This window comes from Carcharhinus amblyrhynchos, chromosome 34, assembly GCF_965287045.1.
Source record: "Carcharhinus amblyrhynchos chromosome 34, sCarAmb.v2.hapA, whole genome shotgun sequence".
In the NCBI taxonomy this organism is placed as follows: Eukaryota; Metazoa; Chordata; class Chondrichthyes; order Carcharhiniformes; family Carcharhinidae; genus Carcharhinus; species Carcharhinus amblyrhynchos.
In genome coordinates, this window is record NC_137357.1 from 16,531,117 (window position 1) to 16,552,587 (window position 21,471).

The following is a 21,471-nucleotide window of genomic DNA, read 5'->3' on the forward strand; positions in this document are numbered from 1 at the left end:
TGGTTGGTTCAGGCGCGATGGGCTGAATGGCCTCCTTCTTGCACTGCAGGGACTGGGTGATAATTCTGGGACCAGGACCCACTGGGAGAAGAGGGATTACCTTTCCGTTGTGTCCAACACTGAGGCAGACAGCTTGGGTGGCAAGTCCTCATGTGTCCTTGAACCAGCACGGTGAGGGAGACAGTGATCCGCCCTCCGCCCACACCCTGGTTCCCAGCCATTCCCGGCTGGCACGGTGCCCCGGTGAATCATTGAGGTTTACTGAATGGAAGCAGGCCCTTCGGCCCAACTTGTCCATGCTGCCCTTTTTTTTAAACCTCTAAGCTCGTCCCAATTGCCCGCATCTGGCCCATATCCCTCTTTACCTGTCTTACCCACCTGACTGTCTAAATTTTGTAACAAAATTGTGCCGCCTCTGCTGCTGCCAGCTCGTTCCAGGCACTCACCACCCTCCGTGTGAAGAAATTGCCCTCGCGCCCAGAATTCAGTGCCTGCCAGGCCGAACCCTGCCTCCAGCAAACCCAACAGCTCTGTGGAATCGGGCTGCACTCACCTGGTGGGGCCGAGCGGTCTCGGGGCTGGCTGGTTGCTGCTGCGGCTGTTCGGAACCGGCTCGCTGCGGGCTGCCGAACTCGCCGCTCTGCTCCCCGTCCTGGCGGCTGGCGGCTTGGCCAGCCTCTAGCCCGCTGGCCTCCTGGCAGACCGCGCTGGCAAACGGCGGGATGTTTCTCACCCACGAGGCAGGCAGGGGGAGCGCCGACGTCCACGACGTTGCCGACGCTAACGATTTCGGTGGCCCCGTCCCAAGGTCAGGGTCCAGAGTCCCACTGGCGTCCTGCCCTCGGTCGCTGGTGTCAGGAGAGGGTGGTCTGTCCATGTTCCTCACTCAGGGAGCTGCACCCCATCCCCCCCCCCCCAGGGGAAAGAAAGCACACACAACCACACATTAGTGCCACAGTTTTCAATGCAATTATCTACATTTCATTTTGTAACGGTCTGCCGTATCACTTTTCAATACTTTACCCCATCACGTAACCCCGGACTTAAATACCACCCGTGTAACATGGCAAATAGGAGCAGGAGGTGGCCATTCAGCCCGTTGAGCCTGTTCTGTCATTCATCATGATCATGGCTGATCATCCAACTCAAGAGCCTCATCCCACTTTCCCCCCCAAATCCTTTCATCCCCCTTAGTCTCAAATGCTACATCCAGCTCATTGAAAACACGGCAACAAGTCCCACAACATCAGGTTCAAGTCCAACAGGTGTATTTGGTCACACGAGCTTTTGGAGCATTGCATCAGGGTAATGAAGGAGCAGCGCTCTGAAAGCTCGTGATTCCAAATAAACCTGTTGGACTTTAACCTGGCGTTGTGAGACTGCTTCCTGGGCCCACCCCAGTCCAATACTGGCATCTCCACATCATTGAAATGTTTTTCCCTGAACTTCTATCTGTGGTAGCGAATTCCACACTGGACCACTCTGTGGGTGAATAAATTTCTCCTCCTCTCTGTCCCAAACCATCCACCCTGAATCGTCAGACTGTGACCCCTGCTTCTGGACACACCCCCCCAGCCTCCCCCCACCCCAGCATTGGGAATATCTTTCATGCATCTACCATTTCCATAAGATCCCCTTGTTCTTCTGAAGCCCAGTGAGTATAATCCAAACCGACTCAATCCCTCCTTGCACGCAAGTCCTGCCATCCCGGGAATCAGTCTGGTAAACCTTCAGTGCACTCCCTCGACAGCAAGAACATCCTTCCTGAGATAAGGAGAACAAAACTGCACACAATACTCGACGTGTGGCCTCACCAAGGCCAAGAATAATTGCAACAACACATCCTGTACTCAAAACCTCTTGCAATTAAAGCCAACATACACATCGTTTGCCTTCTTTACCGCCTGCTGCATCTGCATGCTTACCTTCAGTGACTGGTGCACAAGGACACCCAGGTCCCTCTGCACACTCTTCCCTCTCCCAATTTACAGCCATTCAAATAATAATCTATCTTCCTCGTATTGCTACCAAAGTGGATAATCTCACATTTATCCACATTATCCTGCATCTGCCACGCAGATGTCCACACATTCAATCTGTCCAACTCACACCGAAGTATCTCTGCATCCTCCTCACAGCTCATCCTCTCACCCAGCTTTGTGTCCTCTGCAAATTTAGAGATAGTACATTCAATTCCCTCTTCCAAATCATTAATATGTAATGTGAACAGTTGAGATCCTCGCGCAGATCCCTGTGGAACCCCACTGCTTGCTGCCTGTCATTCAGCAAAAGACTCATTGATTCCTACTCTTTGTTTCCTCTCTGCCATCCAGTTTTCTATCCATCTCAATACGCTCGCTACAACCCCATGTCCTTTAATTTCACACACCAATCTCTTCTTTCAGATTTCCAGCATCCGCAGTATTTGGCTTTTGTGAGGACAGAGCTTTTGCCTGCCTCTTGCAAAAGGAGAAACAAGATCCTTGGATGGGATCCCTGCTTCTCACTTGTTCCCGACGGTGGGAGAACCAGGGGTCACAGACTGAGAATTCGGGGGAAACCATTCAGGATGGAGGTGAGGAGACATTTCTTCACCCAAAGAGTGGTGAGCCTGTGGGATGCCAAAACATTGAATGTATTCAAGAGGCAGCTGGATATAGGACTTGGGGTGAATGGGATCAAAGGTTATGGAGAGAGAGCAGGATTAGGCTATTGAGTTGGATGATCAGACATGATTATAATGAATGGTGGAGCAGGCTTGACGGGCCGAATGGCCTCCTCCTGCCTCTATCTTCTCTGTTTGCCACTTGCTGGAAAGGAAAAGTGTCGTAGAACCCTGACTATAGAATCATACAATCCCGACATGCAGGAGGCCTTTCTGCCTATCACACCTGCACCGACGGTTACCCAGGTTTACCCTGTTATCTCTCACATTTAAGCTAAGAATTAGGAGCAGGAGTCAGCCATCTCACCCGAGGCCTGCTCTGCCACACAATAAGATCAGGCTGATCTTTTCGTTGACTCAGCTCCACGGCACAGTAGCACAGTGGTTCGCAGTGCTGCCTCACAGCGACAGGCGCCCGGGTTCAATTCCCGGCCTTGGGTCACGGTCTGTGTAGAGTTTGTACGTTCTCCCCATATCTGCGTGGGTTTCCTCCGGTTTCCTCCCACAGTCCGAAAGGCGTGCTGGCTGGGTACAGTGACCTGAACAGATGCTGGAGTGTGGCGATTAGGGGAATTACATTGCAGTGTTAATGTCAGCCTTACTTGTGACGAATAAATAAACTTTACTGACCTGCCTGCTCACCACAACCCTTAATTCCTTAACTGTTCAAAAATCTATATCTTTGCCATAAAAATATTCAATGAGGTCGACTCAACTGCTTCACTGGACCTCTACATCTGAGCTGTGACTGCAAAACTACATTCTGCACCCTCTCTATTCCTTCTCTACGAACAGTATGCTTTGTCTGCATAGTGCGTGAGAAACAATACCTTTCACTGTATCCTCATACATGTGACAACAAATGAAATCAAATCCAAATCAGGGAACTCCCTGATTCACAACCTTTTAGGTCAAGAAGTTCCTCTTTAACTCAGTCCTAAATCTGCTTCCTCTTATTTTGAAGCCTTGCCCCCTCGTTCTAGTTTCACCCGCCACTGGAAACAACTTCCCTGCTTTGATCTTATCTATTCCCTTCATAATCTTATATGTTTCCATAAGATCTTCCCTGATTCTTCTGAATTCCAATGAGTATAGTCCCAGTCTACTCAGTCTGTCCTCGTAAACCAACCTCCTGAACTCCAGAATCAACCGAGTGAATCTCGTCTGCACCCCGTCCAGTGCCAGTATATCCTTTCTCAAGGAAGGAGACCAAAACTGTACACAGTACTCTAGGTGTGGCCTCACCAGCACCTTATACAGGTGCAACATAACCTCACTGTTTTGAAACTCCATTCCTGTCACAACGAAAGACAAAATTCCATTTGCCGCCTTAATTATCCAATTTAATTTAATCCACTAATCCCCCTAACCTAGGTACCTAGGGACACTAAGGAGCAGGGGTGATCTGATAGGGGTTTACAAGATGGAGGGGCATGGACAGACTGGATAGTCAGATGCTCTTTTCCAAGGTGGAAAAGTGACATATTCAGGACATCGGTTTAAGGTGTGTGGGGAAAAGTTGAGAGAAGATGTGCGAGGTAAGTTTTGTTTTGATACAGAGGGTGGTGAATGTCTGGAACGCGCTGCCCGGGGAGGTGGTGGGAGTTGGTACAATAGCAGTATTTAGAGGGGCAGCGTGACAAATACATGACTAGGATGGGAATGGAAGGATATGGACTCTAAGTGCACACAGTTTTAGTTTAGGCAGGCATCATGTTCGAGGCAGGCTTGGAGGGCCCAAGGGCCTGTTCCTGTGCCGTCCTGTTCTTTCGCATGGTCAATCAACTTAACCTGCACATCTTTCAGAGTGGGGGAGGAAGCCGGAGCACCCGGAAGAAACCCACACAGATATGTGGAGAATGTGCAAACTCCGCACAGTGACCCAAGCTGAGAATCGAACCTGGGTCCCTGGCACTGTGACGCAGCAGTGTTAACCACTGTGCCGCCTCTGAAGTTAAGTCACGCCCGACAGGCTCTGTGACTTATCTTGCAGTTACATCTGCAAACTTCAGAATTCTCGTGGATACGGTTGACACTTATGGTGCCTGTTCTGCCCCCTGCCTCAGAGACTTGAGTGCACAATCCTCTTGTATAACCTTACCCAATGTAGAAACCTTTCACCTCTGGTCTACACACTCCTTACCTGGCTCTGCCTCCAGTCACGAACCCGCCTCCCGACCTGTCTCTCAAAAGAAATCAGGGATATCCAGGAGGAGAAGGGAAAAATAAAAGCGGAATCTGAAACAAAAACAGAAAATGCTGGAGAACCTCAAAGCGCTGACAGCATCCGTGGGGAAGAGAATAGAGCCAACGTTTCGAGTCTGGATGACCCTTGGTCAGAGCTGTTATTGAGGGGAGGGGGAGGAGGAGGAGGAGGAACTCTGGCTGATTTCCACTTCCAGGGCTTGGAGGTGAGGAGGCCAACTATGAAACCTCCCAACTATTCCTCCTCTGACAGCAGGAGACAATCCCAGATTAGGTCTGACTGAGTTTAGTCCTGGGGGGGGGGGGGGGGCCTTTCGGCCTCTGGACACACTGTGGTTTTGACATTTCCCACAGGGTGACCTGAACCTCGGATACAGAATCCTCGGTCTGCTAATCCCAGCTGTGTATGTGTGTGTGTGGACACAACTGAACAGGTTGAGAGGGGAGTTTGCCTCCATGATCTCCTGCTTCAGGCCCAGGGCCTATTCAATTCGCATTTGCAGCTTTTAATTTTGGTTTTGGGCGCGGGGGGGGGGGGGGGGGGGCGGGGTGGCGATGCAGGAATCCAGGACAAGGAGGGAGACACCCGGAGGGGTGGAAGGATAGACAGAGAGAGAGAGACTGTGTTCCCAAACACGGAAGCTATTTTAAAAACAATATCACAAGATGTCTGGATTAGATGCTCAAATGGGGGCTAGAACCTTCTGACTCGGAGGCAAGAGTGCTCGCACCCCCCCGAGCCATGACTGACACACCACAGCCAGGGAGAAAGGCGAGATTCACCATCAGCCCTCAGGGACTTCTTGAGAGAGATAATAAGATAGAGAGGGAGAGCTGGATGGTGTGGCAGCACCGCCAATCCTCTCCCAGTGACGGCTGCACATGAAGGAGTGGCTGGGATTGGAAGAGGAGCAGGTTTCAACCCCCCGACCCTTTCCCTGCTTCCCACACAGACAGAGTGAGAGAGAGAGAGAGAGAAGCCCAGGAACCTACTTGTGTGAGCAGGAAGTTGTCCTGTCTGCAGCGAGTGCAGTAACAGCTGAGAGGCGACTGTAACCATTTCAAATTGTTACAGCGGCAAATGGAACGTGGCGGCTCTTTGAAATGATACAAACTCCCAGGACAACGTTCCAAAGGAGGTGCGCACGCGCCGGCCAGCCTGCGGGTTGCAGCGGGGGGGCCGGAGAGGGAGCTGCCACTTCCTGTATTTTGTGTGTGTGTATATGTGTGTGAGAGGGGGGAGATCAGGAAGACTCCCACACACCCCACTCTCTCCTCCCCTCCAGCACTGCAACGTCAGCCAGCGGAAAGCAACAGGCCTCAGCACATTCGTAGGAAGGGGGTTTGCAGACTGCCCCCCCGCCTCCCTCCCTCCCTTCAACGAACCAAAATTGTCCTCCTTCTGGCCTCAAGAGTATTGCCGTTGTCAAATGCAATGCCCACTTTGCTTCCAGATCTTACATACAAGGCATGGAAATCTGTGCCAACAGTAAATTAATTGTTCCTCTGCAACTGATTTAACACCAAGACTTTTTTTGAAACACCCCACACCCTCCCCTCCAAAAAAAACACAATTCAACCTGACAACTGAGTGCAAAATTAAATATTCTCCACTCAACTGCGTTTGATCCCCTTGCAATGCTCCAAAGTCCGGATTTGGGACATTCCTGAAGTGTAAATACTGCCCCTATTGAGGAGTTTGCAAATAAACATCCTGCAATCTGTCTCCATCCGCTCCCACCCATCCATTGTCCGTCAGAGGGCAGGGAAGCCTGTGCACTGCATTTAACTGGGACTACTTTTCCTGCAGCAGGGAATGGGACTTTCGCCCCCTCCTTTCACTCCCTGGGGTCATGGGCAAAGTAGTCCTGGAGAAATGCTGACACAGGCCACAGTTGCTTCATTCAGATCCCACTGCGAGGCTAACTGAAATTCAGTTCAGACAATCCCTACAGCGCAGAAGGATGCCATTCGGCCCATCATGTCTGCACGGACCACAATCTCACCCAGGCCCGATTCCCATATCCCCTCATATTTACCCTGTTAATCTCCCTGACACCTCGGGTCAATTTAGCCTGGCCAATCAACCTGACCTGCACATCTTTGGAGTGCGGGAGGAAACTGCAGCACACAGAGGAAACCCACGCAGACATGGGGAGAATGTGAAGGTTGCACACAGACAGTGACCTAAGGTCGGGAATCAAACCCGGGTCCCTGCGCTGTGAGGCAGCAGTACTAAACACTGGGCCGCCCGCAGTTATTAAAGAAATCATCGCCTCACCAAAGCCCAGGACCGGGTAACCTGGTGCAATGTGTCCCCACACCAACATCTGGGAAATGAAACTGGTCTCAGTCATTGCAAGCACGAGAACTCTCATTGATCATTGGAAAAACCCCTGTGGTGCACAGAACAAATTACAGTGCAGGAACAGACTCCTTGGCCCTCAAAGTCTGCGCCGATCAGAATACTTGCCTAAACGAAACCCAGATGTATTCACAGAGTCCAAATCCTTCCATTCCCGTCCTACTCATGTATTTGTCTGGACGTCCTTTAAATGCCGCGATCGTACCTGCTCCCACCATCTCCCCAGGCAGCGTGTTCCAGACATTCACCACCCTCGATGTAAAAAAAACTTACCTCGCACATCTCCTGTAAACTTTTCCCCACGCATCTTAAACCAATGTCCCCTTGTACTTGATTTTTCTATCCTAAGAAAGATCATCTGACTATCCAGTCTGTCCATGCCACTCAAAATCATTTTGTAGGTGCATTGATCATGCCAAATTCTCCCTCGGTGAACCTGAACAGGTGCCGGAGTGTGGCGACTTGGGGATTTTCACAGCAACTCCTTTGTAGTATTAATGAAAGCCCATTTGTGACACAAATAAACAAAACTTTAAACTTAATCTTTTAAACTCTATCAGGTCACCCCTCAACCTGCATCATTCCAGTGAGAACAAACCAAGTTTATCCATCTTCTCTTCATAGCTAATAACCTGCAGACCAAGCAACATGCTGGTGAACCTCTTCTGTACCCACCCCAAAGCATCCACATCCTCCTGGTAGTGTGGCGACCAGAATTGTAAGCAATCTTTCAAATGAGACCGAACTGAAGTTCTACAGCATGACCTGCCAATTTTTAAACTCAATGTCCTGACCGATGAAGGCACGCATACTGTATGCCTTCTTGACTACCTTATCCACCTGTGGTGCCACTCTCAGTGATCGGTCAACTTGTAGGCCCAGATCTCTCTGCCTTCCCATACTCCTAAGTGTTCTATCATTCATTGTATAATCCCTACATTCACTGGACCGTCCAAAATGCATCATCTCACGTTTGTCCTTTCGGGAAGGAAATCTGCTGTCCTTGCCTGGTGTGGCCTACATATCACTCCAGAACCACAGCAAGATGGTTGGCTACCCTCTGAATCACCATCACAACTCAGTCGGTGAGGCAGCACATCACCCACTCCAGGGTATGACGGTTGTCTCACAAACAATTTTTTGATTTGATTTATTATTGTCATATGTATTGGGACACAGAGAAAAGTATTGTTTCTGGTGTGCTATACAGACAAAGCATACTATACGAAGAGAAGGGAAGGAGAGAGTGCAGAATGTAGTGTTACAGTCATAGCTAGGGCGTAGAGAAAGATCAACTTAATGCAAGGTAGGTCTATTCAGCCAGGAAGAAGCTGTTATTGAGTCGGTTGGTACATTATCTCAGATTTTTGTATCTTTTTTCTGACGGAAGGTGGTGGAAGAGAGAATGTCAGGGAGGCGTGGGTCCTTGATTATGCTGGCTGCTTTTCCAAGGCAGCGGGAAGCACAGACAGTGTCAACAGATCGGAGGCTGGTTCTTGCCAACTGTGTCCACATCTCATGCATGATTACAAATCAAACATCCTTTCCATACAAATTGCATCAAAGCCTGATCTTTCCTTCTCTCAGCCCATTGCCACTGCCTCTGTGTGGAGATGAACGAGGTGCAGGGTAATTCCTGTGATTATGCTCCATTTCCACCCTCAACCAAGGCAACAATAATTCAGACTGGGAACGACACTGAGAATCATTGAAAAGGGGGAGCACCTTCAGAAAGGTGGGTGGAGATGGGGGATAAGAGATCCAGAGATCAACCTAACTGGGGAAAAGCCAATGGTTTGCATCTCATGCTGCACCGCCCCCCCTTCCCCCGGGACTTGAGGAAGCGAGTGTGAAATTTGCTTTGCACTGGCAGCAAAGGACGGTTAAACCTGGGAGTGGACTGTGATGACTCTGTGCCTTTAAAAAAATGCATGTTAATCATGTTTCTCAGCAGGATTTTGTCGGTGTCATGTTGTCTGCAGTCAGTGTCTTCTCATGATTACTGAAGCAGTAAATAAAAAGCATGCTGGCTGTGAAGGATTAATGCTGTGCAATGTTTAATTCTTGTAATTGGTAATAGTTAGGCTGATTAATTTTGTTATATTTTCACCGTGTTCTTAAATAAAGTTTGTTTGATAAAAGCTTCTGAATGGGTCACTTGACTCATACTGGAGTCAAACATCTGAAAGAATCATGGAATCCTACAGTGCAGAAGGAATCCATTCGGCCCATTGAATCTGTACTGACCACAATCCCACCCAGGCCCTATTCCCACAACACATGCATTTACCCTTGCTTGTCCCCTTGACACTAAGGGGCAATTTAGCATGGCCAGTGTACCTGAAGGAGGGGAAAGAGTTAATGAAATTTTGTACCTAAAGTCTATCATAGCCCTTCATCATAGCTGATCTTCCCTGGCTGAAATTGCTCCTGGCATTAATGTAAATTATTTGTTCATGTTTTGCATGCCTTAATTCTTGTTTTTATAACAGCAGACAATTAAATGTGATTGTTATTTTGTAGACTTTGCAAATCTTCCCTGTTTATAGTAGCTGGACATTGTTACACAGACGGTAGTTACCATACCGGCTGTTAATAGCTGCTGATGGCAGATCGCGATACCGGCTTTGAACAGGAAGATTCCTGCTGGGACAGCCGCGAGCGCACAAGTGACTTCAAAGACAGGGATGCAGGGACTGCCGCAGAGAGAGTTTGAGTTGTGACTGGATTAAGCCTGAGTCCTGACTGCAGGACTGTGATTCCTGGTTAACCCTGGGCCTGCATCACGACACAGGAAGGAAGACCTGAACTTCTGGCCGGAATTGAGGATTTGTATCATGAGCGACACTAAGACTCTGATTGTATAAATGCCCCCTTGTGTTTGTGTTTGAGGAGAAGTCTGGTAAGCCTTAATCGGAACCAGTTTTCTCCCAAAGCTTTGGATAAAAACCACTGTATTTTGACTCACTAACAGTCTTCGAGGTTTTATTTCACCCAAAACAGTCCCTAATCAGCATGTCTTTTGGGCTGTGGGAGGAAACCGGAGCACCCAGAGGAAACCCACGCAGACACGGGGAGAATGTGCAGAATCTGCACAGACTGTGACCCAAGCCGGGAATCGAACCTGGGTCCCTGGCGCTGTTAGACAACAGTCCTAACCACTGTGCCACGCTGCCGCACAATGCTCACTCTCATGTTAAAATCAAATGCAAAGCTGGTCTTGACACATCACAAGTGCAACACTCCAAACAGTCAGCAAACACAAGGCTTACAACGCTCCTGTACACCAGACTGGATAAATCAACATTTGCAGTACTTGGTGGAACAGCTCTGTGATGATGCTGGGAGCCAACCTTTGGAGTTCAAAGCTTCACAAAGTGAGAGAAGGTGCCTTGAAGTCTTCACCCAGTCAGTCAGAACAGCAGGACTCACATCTTAAAAATCACTGAATCCCTACGTACAGAAAGAGGCCATTCAGCCCATCGAGCCTGCACTGACCACAATCCTGCTCTCTGTAACAGCATGTATTTGTTAGAATGGAACCCGTGACAACTTTGTATTGGATGTAATGTGACCAATGGGAACAAGATGTAAGGGTCAGCTGACCCAGGAAACCACAGAACCAATTACAGAGGGATGTAATTGTCAGCTGGCCAGCTGACCCACTATAAAGAAGGAACTATGTCGAAGTGTGGGGAGCTTGTATTGGCCCAGGGTAAGGCCCCAAGTTTGGAGTAACAATGTTTCTCCATTCAACCCTTTCTTTGATTTGTCAGTTGGAGTCGTTTTTTTTCTATTTTCATCAGCTGCATTTTGTAGAGTTCCTTCTGAAGAATTAGTATTTACGCTGCTAATCCCCCGACACTAATGGGCAAGTCACCATGGCCAAGTCACCATGGCCAAATCACCAAACCGAGACATCTTCAGAGTGTGGGAGGAAACCAGAGCACCCAGAGGAAACCCAGGCAGACACAGGGAGAATGTACAAACTCCACACCGACAGTGACCTGAGGCTGGGAATTGAACCTGGATCCCTGGCGCTGTGAGGCAGCAACATTAACCACTGTGCCACCAGAAGCTTACAGGGAAAGAGAGAGAGAGAGAGAGAGAGATATCAATGTCTTCTTGCATTCATTTCTCTGCTGGGTGCGACACTGCCTTCCGTGCTGCTACTTTTGCAAGGTCGAGTTTCAGAGGCAATTTCCCCTCTGAAGGGGCTGAAAGTGTCCAGAGAAACCATACATTCCTTCACAAATCAAGGTCGAGGCAGGGAAGTCTCTGTAACATGAGCAGAGACATTAATACACACACAGGGATCCTGACCAAGTTCTCTCCCGCATTGAGTTACATTAATGGGAGGGCCCTGAGTGAAGTGCTACAGAAATGAGATACTTCCTTTGGAGAGACAATAGTATTAAGTTGTGGTTACCCCGTCTATCTGAAGTCATGTAAAAACTATCCTCTGTTGTGTAGTGGAGGGGAGGAATGTTCATGTCTCAAATTCTGCCCAGTTCCAATGGATGCAGCATGTTGGAGTGACTTGTTCGGACCTGGAATGGATCTGATGGGTGAGAGCAGTTACAAGAACAACTTCCAAATAGGACCTAGACAAAGGCTTGATCACAGAATCCCTGCAGGGCAGGAGGAGGTGATTCAGACCATCGAGTCTGTACTGACAATAACCCCACACAGGACCTATCCCTATAACCCCATGCATTGACCCTAGCTAATTCTCCGACACTGAATTCAATTCAAGAATATTCAAATCCCTGAAGCCTGTTACTAAAGGAATCCTGTTGCCTGACCTTGGATACCAATGTTTCAGTTTGAGATCCCAAATGCACCTGCATTTTAAACCCCAAGTAGTGAAACAAAACACCAGCCTTTCAAGGAAATACACAATGTTTTTTCTCTCTCCAGCATTTTTACACTCTTTACATCTTTACCCAACATCAAATTCCAACCTCACTAACTCCACTCAGCAACGCCAGGGTCCATGTGGCTAACTGCACAAGTTGCCTGATTAACTTATCATTGCCCCACTCACTCCAATGCCGATGACATAGGGTGATGACCAGCCCCAACACACACACTCCCACTGAGTCAGGGAAGAACACACCACCAGGCCAGCGGCCACAGGCTAAAATTATTTGATCAGATTTACTTGGCATGGAATTGAAAACAAAGAGAATCCCAGCAGGACACTCAGCAGCAAGGACTCTGGCAAATGGAAATGGAGTCAGTCCAGAATTGGGTAACGACCATTATTGATAATGGTTTCTGATTACACCCAAAACTGTGGTATCTTCTCAACAAGTACCAGGAAACAGAGCAACTTTGGAATAGTTCCCTCAATCGACCTGATGAACATTCATTAGCATGTGAGTAAACTTAACGCTCAAAGGCCTTGTTCTCAGGTGCCTCATTGACTTATTGCAGATAGTAAGGCAAATAAAACGTGAAACCAATTCTCACACAGACCCTATGAGTGGCATTTCATTAAATTTACATGTGAAGTAGTCCGATATAGGGCAATGTGGTGGCACAGTGGTTAGCACTGCTGCCTCACAGCGCCAGGGACCTGGGTTTGATTCCGGCCTCGGGTCAGTGTCTGTGTGGAGTTGTCACATTCTCGCCGTGTCTGTGAGAGTTTCCGCTGGGTGCTCTGGTTTCCTCCCACAATCTGAAAGACATGGTGTTTTGGTGCATTGGCCATGTTAGATTGTCCTTAGTGTCAGGGAGACTGGCAGGGTGAATGTGTCGGGTTACAGGGATAGCACCCTGGGTGGGATTGTTATCGGCACAGGCTTGATGGGCTGAATGGCCTCCTTCTGCACTGTAGGGATTTTATAATTGTCCAAAAGACCCATGATGTGGGCCAAACTGGGATGAAAGTTCTGTTGAGAGTTTGAGTGAAGTGAGTGGCACACATACCAAACACTTCTGTCATCTCATTAAATTGCATCAAACTCCCCAGAACAGAATGAACCAGTTCTTCATATCACTGGACAAACTGGGTTTGGCGTCAACTAAACAATCGCTTTATTTGAAAAGCACAAGCTGGAGATCAGGGTCAAAGGAACAAATGATATAGCCATGATGTTACATCATGCACCAGTCTCTTGCCTTCCCCTTCTCTTGACATTCAGCAAAACACTGTAAAAATTAATCCCGTTATTGTGCTGGATTTCAAAAAATAATTCAATCCTGCGGGTGCTCACAAAACCAATCTTGGTAATGCTCCCCATCCCACGGCGTTCCAGTGACAAAGACACCATTCTAAATAGAAACAAACAAAATAAGTCTTGACACTGGTTGTCAGGTAAAAGAATAGCACTCAGTGCCCAGCTGGAAGAATGGGCAGTGTTCAGCTTTAACACCTGATCTGAACCACAAACAGCTCCTCCAACAGTGCAGCACTCCCTCAGCACTGCACTGTGGGGAGGGGGAGAGGAGGCGGGGGCAGCCTTGGATGTGTTCACTATCTGGGGCTTGAAGCTACACACCCTCCCCCACCCCCACCCCCCCCCAGGGTAAGAATGGAACCCACTGAGCCACAACTGATCAATATTGCGATCCTGTCACAACTCAGCATGTTTCAGTTGTGAGCGAGAGAAATGTCTGGGCTTTATTTCTCAGAATGTACAATCTGAAGGGGTGGGGGGTGGGGGAGGAGGAGGGAAGAAGGGGTGAAGATTTGTGACAGAGTTCAAGCTCTCCCCGCACAAAGTCAGGACTAAGCTGATTTTTCTGTGAGAGCATTTGTGACCATACAGGCAAAGGTACAGGTATGGGGGGACAGTGGGGTGGTGGTATTGTTACTGGACCAGTCATCCAGAGACCCAGGTACGACTCTGGGGACCCAAGTTCAAATCCCACCTTGGCGGATGGTGAAATTTGAGTTCAATAAAAATCTGGAAATTAAAGTCAGAAAAACCCTTCTGGCTCATGAATGTCCTTTAGGGAAGGAAATCTGCAGTCCTGACCTGGTCTGGCCTACATGAGACTCCAGTCCCACAGCAATGCTGTTACTCTAAAATGCCCTCTGAAATGGAGGGCAGTTAGGGATGGGCAATAAATCACAGGATACTACAGTGCAGAAGAGGCCCTTCGGCCCATCGAGTCTGCACTGACTCATCAAAGTCCCTGACCTGCCCACCTAATCCCACTTGCCAGCACTTGGTCCATAGCCCTGAATGTTATGGCGTGCCAAGTACTTATCCAGGTTCTTTTTTAAAGGGTGTGAAGTATCCTGCCTCCACCACCCTCCCAGGCAGCGCATTCCAGACCATCTGGGTAAAAATATTTTTCCTCAAATCCTCCCTGAACCTCCCACCCCTCACATTTAACCTGTGTCCCTTTCTAACTGACCCTTCAACTAAGGGGAACAGCTGCTCTTTATCCACTCTGTCCACGTCCCTCATAATCTTGTACACCTCAATCAGGTCCCCCCCTCAGTCTTCTCTGCTCCAGAGAAAACAACCCAAGCCTATCCAACCTCTCTTTATGTTATAAATATTCCATCCCAGGCAGCATCTTGGTGAATCTCCTCTGCACCCCTTCCAATCCAAGCACATCCTTCCTCCAATGTGATGACCAGAACTGCACACACTACTCCAGCTGTGGCCTGACCAAAGTCCTACACAACTGCATCCTGACCTCTCTGCTTTTATAATCTATACCCCAATTGATAAAGGCCAGTATGCCAAATGCAAGGCCCAGCCAACAATGTCCACCTCCCGTGAATGAAAGTTTAAAATTGTACAGGGGACCACCAGCACATTCTGGGTCTTTTGAATTCCATCGCGTGGTCGCTGCGTGAAACTGCAGATATGATGAAACATCGACTGTAATGTGAGAGTTAATTCAGTGCGTGACCATTCCATCTCATGCACAAGGTGGGATAAGACTAGATTAATTTTCAGGTAATAGTGAACTTTTTTGATTTGATTTCTTATTGTCACATATTGGGATGCAGTGAAAAATATTGTTTCTTGCACGTTATACAGACAAAGCACACAGTTCGTGGAGAAGGAAAAGAGAGGGTGCAGAATGTAGTGTTACAGGCATAGCTGGGGTGTAGAGAAAGATCAACTTAGTGCGAGGTAGGTCCATTCAAAAAACATACATAAAGGAAAAGGAAAGGAGAGGGTGCAGAAGGAAGTGTTACTGTCACAGCTAGATTAGTTTTCCATATTAGTTCCTTTCCTTCTCCCCAATGTACTCTCTAAATGGTACGTTTTATCTGTACTGTGCTCAAGAAACAATAAAATGGGCAGCACACTGGCACAGCGATTAGCGCTGCTGCCTTACAGTGCCAGGGACCTGGGTTAGATTCCCGGCTTGGGTCACTGACTGTGCGGAGTTTGCATGTTCTCCCCGTGTCTGCGTGGGTTTCCTCCCACAGTGCGAAAGACGTGCTGGTTAGGGCGCATTGACCCGAAGAGGCGCCGGAGCCTGGCAACTCGGGGAATTTCACAGTAACTTCATTGCAGTGTTAATGTAAGCCTTGGTTGTGACTAAATCAATAAATTTTACTTTACTTTCCCTGGAGGGGTGGGGAGAGAACGAGATAATTAAAGCACAGATCATTCACTTCTCCCTCAGTCAACCACTGTGGTCAGAAAGCAGGTCAGTGCGTATTAGTGCAAAGTAATAATGTGTGCACTAAGGTGTGCGACTGCACAGCTAATGCTTCAGTCTTCTATAATTCATTCATTCCTTCTCATTAACTCAGCTCCTGAATGAAACCCACTTTCCTCCAACATTTCCTTTTGTTTGAAGCTCGATGTGACATCGTTTTATTAAAAAAAAATGTTTCAATTATCAACCCCTCAGTTCACCTTCGATAATAGAAAATGCCAGCTTAAAATTTCTCACGTGGCTCTCACTGTGGATGAATTTGTGGCAAGGAATGATCTTAAAACACCGGCTTTGATGTTAAAAACAACACGGTTTCGTTCCCTCTCCAAGCCACGCTGCCCCCCCCCCCCCCCCCCCCCGACTTGGAAACATGTCGGCCTTTCCTTCATTGTCGCTGGGTCAAAATCCTGGAACTCCCTCCCTAACAGCACAGTGGGTGTACCTACAGCGCAGGGGCTGCAGCGGGTCCAAGAAGGCAGCTCACCACCACCTTCTCCAGGGGCAATTAGGAATGGAGAAAACATGCTGGCCCAGCCAGCGACGCCCATGTCCCACGAATGAATGAAACAGATCAGTCGCCAGTTCATAGAAACCAGAAGCAGGAGGAGGCCATTTGGCCCTTCGAGACTGCTCCGCCGTTCATTTTGATCATGGCTGATCATCGAATTCAATATCCTGATTCACCCCGTGTTCCTTAATCCCTTTAGCCCCAAGAGCGACATCTAATTTCTTCTTGAAATCACACAATGGTGTGGCCGAAACTACTTTCTGTGGTAGTGAAATCCACACGTTCACCACCCTCCGGGTGAAGAAATTTCTCCTCACCTCAGTCCTGAAAGGTTTATCCCCTTGTCCTCAAACTATGACTCCTGGTTCTGGATCCCCTCACCAGTGGGAACATTGTTTCTGTATCTACTCTGTCCAACCCTGTTAGAATTTTGTAAGTTGCTGTGAGATCCCCTCTCAGTCTTCTAAACTCCAGTGAATATAATCCTTCCTGACTTAGTCTGTTCTCATATGATAGACCTGCCAGCAGTCAGTCTACGTACAATGCTGGACTTTAGAAGGAAGATTGCTTTGGGAAAATGAAACATAAAACATGCTTTGAATACAAAAACAAGAATTCTCTGGTGACATCAGATTATACAGCATGGAAATTGACCATTCAGCCCATCGAGCCTGTGTTGCTTCTTCACAATGTTTAGCAATGGAGGAACAGATTTGTAAACATGCTTTGTACAAGATTGCTGCAGAAATGCACTTGACTCCACGCACAAGGGCAGGAGCTGAGGATCAGGGCAGGACAGTGACATTGGGGTGGCACGGTGATGAGCATTGCTGCCTCATAGCGCCAGGGACACGGGTTCAATTCTGGCCTCGGGTGATTGTCTGTGTGGAGTTTGCACATTCTCCCCCGTGTCTGCGTGGGTTTCCTCCAGGTGCTCCAATTTCCTCCCACAATCTGAATGATGCGCTGGTTAGGGTGCATTGGCCATGCTAAATTCTCCCTCAGTGTACCCAAACAGGCACCAGAGTGTGGGGGCTCGGGGATTTTCACTGTCATGTCATTGCACTGTTTAAAAAAAAGATTTCCTCCCACACTCAAAAGATGTGCAGTTCAGGTGGAATGGTTATGCTAAATTGACCCTTAGTGTCCCAAGGTGTGTGAGTTGGACGGATTAGCCAAAGAAAATATGTGGGGTTATGTTGAGAGGACAGGGTGACAGGGTTGGGGTGAGATACTCAGTCAGAGAGTTGGTGCAGACTCGATGGGCCGAATGGCCTCTTCTGAACTGTGGGGATCCAGTGATTCCACTTCAATGGCAAATCTATCATTGTTCAGTGAAATGGCATTCCCAGGAGTTCCAATTCCCACTCCCAAACAGCCAGGAAAACTCCTTGCAAAGAAATGGAGCTGGAGAGCAACAAGACAAGGCTCAGAAAGCAAAGGGACAAAACATTTTGGAGAAAATTAGTTTCTTTCAGAAGCTGAATTGAATGGAAAGGGATTAATCAGGTTGCAGAACGCTGAGGGATGAGCTGTGGCGCTTACACAAGCCCAGCAACATATTATTACAGGCACTAACTGCTTGCTGACCTGCATTCTGAACCCAGTGTTTGACTGAGCTTTGGTAATTTGTTGCGATGTAAATGGTCCAGTAACACCGAATGATGGTCATCAGATGCAGGATCAGTTCATGCTCTATCAGAACACACAATCATCTCAAACAGTGCGATCCAATTTCCCTTTCCAGGTGGTCACCCTTTTAAAAGAGGTCGCTACACTTCAGGCAATTTCCTTTGGTGTGTTTTTTTTCTGCTTTAAAACTGAGAGAAGACATATCGGGCAGCACGGTGGCACAGTGGTTAGCACTGCTGCCTCACAGCACCAGGGACCCAGGTTCGATTCCGACCTCGGGTCACTCTCTGTGCGGAGTCTGCATGTTCCCCCCATGTCTGCGTGGGTTTTCTCCGCTACTCCAAAGACACTTACTGAGTGGATTGTCCATGTTAAGTTGTCCCTTATTGCCTCAGGATATACATTTTTTTTAATATATATGTACAGCTCCAGAGCCACAGCAATGAGGTTGACTCTCAACTGCTCTTTGAAATGGCCTTTCAAGACATTCAGTTTCAAGGGCCACGAGGGATGGGTAATAAATGCTGGCTCAGCCAGTGATGCCCAGGTCCCACAAATCAATTAAAAAAATAGTTCCAGGGATTGGCAGGATAAATATGTGAGGGTAAGGCCTGGGTAAAAGTTGGTGCAGACTTGATGGGCCAAATGGCCTCCTTCTGTACTGTAGGTATTCAATGAGTCGATGTGGGGAGAGGAGCCAGATTGGCAGGAGTGTGGTACCTCATGGTTCCCACACCTGACATCTCCAAACTAACCTGTGTGCACAAGTGCTCACTGCTGATGTTGGATGAGGGACAAAGCTCCATGCTGGAGAAACAATGTGCATATTCACCTCGTGTCTGTTGATAGTTTTTAGCTTCTGGTCTAAGTCCAATGTTGCCCAAGTTCATTTTAAACTCATTCCCTGTTTCCACATCTCTCTATGGCCTTGCTCTCCCCTCTCTCTGTCTCCTCTAACAGGCATCTTCCTCAGAGTGAGCACTCCCATTGAATTTGAGAAAGGTAGGCTTCATAGCCATCAATGGGGATGAAGTCGAAAGGGTCGAGAGCGTCAGGTTTTTCGGTATTTAGATCACTAACAGCCTGTCCTGGTCCCTCCCACGCCAACACTATAGTTAAGAAAGCCCACCAATGCTTCTACTTTCTCAGAAGACTCAGGAAATTCAGCATGTCAGCTACAACCCTCGCCAACATTTACAGATGCATCATAGAAAGCATTCTTTCTGGTTGTATAACAGCTTGGTATGGGCTCCTGCTCTGCCCAAGACCGCAAGGAACTACAAAAGGATGTGAATGTAGCCCAATCCATCACACAAACCAGCCTCCCATCCATTGACTCTGTCTACACTTCCCACTGCCTCGGCAAAGCAGCCAGCATTATTAAGGACCCCACACACCCCAAACATTCTCCCTTCCATCTTCTTCCATTGGGAAAAATATACAGAAGTCTGAGGTCACGTACCAACCGACTCACGAACAGCTTCTTCCCTGCTGCCATCAGACTTTTGAATGGACTTACCTCGCATGAAGTTGATCTTTCTCTCCACCCTAGCTGTGACTGTAACACTACATTCTGCACTCTCCCCTTTCCTTCTCCATGAATGGTAAGCTTTGTCTGTGTGGTTCGCAAGAAACAACATATACTAATACATATGACAATAATAAATCAAATCAAGTTTATTCTTTGTCTCAGCTGTTGGTCACCTGTCCTAATACCTGGGCTGTCCGGTGACTCTGTAACTCACTGTGAAATGTTGTTTGATGACACTCTTGTCAAGTGTTTTGCAAAGAACAAAGGAAATTACAGCACAGGAGCAGGCCTTTTGGCCATCCAAGCCTGCACCGACCATCCTGCCCGAAAGCCCCTACCCTTCCGGGGGCCACATCCCTCTATTCCCATCCGATTCATGTCAAGATGCCCCTTAAAGCCCAGCATCGTATCTGGCAGTGAGTTCCAGGCACCCATCACCCTTTGTGGAAACAACTTACCTCATCCAATTCCTTTAACCTTGCCCCTCGCACCTTCAACTTATACCCCCGAGTATTCTCCTTTTTCTCAATTTTACCTCTTTCCCACCCATCTCCCCCCTCCCCCAACATCTTCATCTGTCACAGTTTACCCTCTGATTTTAGTTTCTCTGCCACTTGGTCATTCACACCTTCTATTCTCTCGATGGGCTGCCATTAGCAAGCTTTCCCCTGGTTTCTGTGGCTCTGACTCATCTTTCACTATAAATATTTCCCACTTTCTCTGCCTTTGAGCTTTGACAAAGGGTCAGCTGGACTGGAAATGTCAGCTCTTTTCTTTCCTGACAGACCTGCTGAGATTTTCCAGCGTTTTCTCTTTTGGTTTCAGATTCCAGCATCTGCTGTGATTTGTTCTTATTTTTGCCCCCGACTAATGGAGTCTTTTGGCCTGTCTCTCAATGTAAAGATTTCTTGATGAGCCTTGGTTTCTGGTCTTGTGGAGAGCCACTTCCTTGCTGAGAGAGAGAATTGAAGGATATTTCATCCAAGTGACTCTCGATGTGGGAGTTTAATTATTGTAACTGAGACCCCTCACCCACAACAGTGTTCATCACTGCAAATTCATGTCAGCGTCATGCACTGGCCAATTACAGGAGAGAAATCTTCCGTTTAAGTGTACTGGCCAGGCATGACAAGTTTGTGCATTCTTCTGCTCCGAAGATTAGCTGGCAGCAAAGTGCTCTGATCGACTCAATGGTTCCGAGGTGGAGTCTAACCACAAAGCAGCAAGATAAAACGGAGTGAGTTGGAACACTCCTCCCAGTCCTGCAGGATCCCGTCTGCATGCTGAAAGACTCAGAAATGATCTTTCCCATTCCTTCACCCATCATTATTTGGATGCTCTGCAGATTGGCCACAGCAGAGAGAGTCTTCCACACCAGAGACCGCTCCGATCTCAGAGCGGCTCATCGAGCTTCCCCCATCAATGCTCAGCGTTCTGCCCAGGTAAGGGACTGACTCAATCTCCATCCACCCTCCAATCTTAATCGGTCGGAAAGCAAGTTCCTCATTGCCAAGTTGACAGGTTTTACGCATCCCTTGTGACCTCATTTTCTTGTTCCTTTCCCATGCCAGCTGGAAATTAATTCTACTTTCTCCTGAATCAGAGAGTCACAAGGCCTGGAGTTGCACAGTCTGTTTATAATCCCTCACACAGGCTTCTTTCTCCCGTTTAAATCCCAAGACAGACGTCCTCACGCAGAGGGTGGTGCGTGTATGGAATGAACTGCCAGAGAAAGTGGTCGAGGCGGGCTCAATAGCAACATTTAAAAATCATTTGGTTTAAGTCCATGGATGGGAAAGGATTGGAAGGATATGGGCCAAAGGTGGGCAATTGGGACAAGCTGGGAGGGTACTATGGTCAGCATGGACTGGTTGGGCCGAAGGGCCTGTTTCCATGCTGTATTGCTGTATGAATCTATGGAC

At 48.0% G+C, this 21,471-nt stretch overlaps 1 protein-coding gene across 4 annotated transcripts in view; it reads right to left on the reverse strand.

Annotated features, from left to right (window-relative positions):
* LOC145361361 (triacylglycerol hydrolase DDHD2-like) overlaps positions 1–6,553 on the reverse strand; it is a 28,038-nt gene extending 21,485 nt beyond the window's left edge. Inside the window, exons 1-3 of one of the 4 annotated variants that reach the window (XM_080217043.1) lie at positions 6,490–6,550; positions 4,809–4,903; positions 554–894 (exon numbers count right to left, since the gene is read on the reverse strand). In XM_080217043.1, coding sequence (XP_080073169.1) covers positions 554–877 — 324 coding nt within the window. In that variant the 5' untranslated portion in view covers positions 878–894; positions 4,809–4,903; positions 6,490–6,550. Of the gene's footprint in view, positions 1–553; positions 895–4,808; positions 4,904–5,863; positions 6,027–6,489 lie in introns of those variants that run through there. The other 3 variants (XM_080217042.1, XM_080217045.1, XM_080217044.1) reach the window with 3 other exon arrangements.
* Between the last annotated feature and the right edge of the window lie 14,918 nt (positions 6,554–21,471).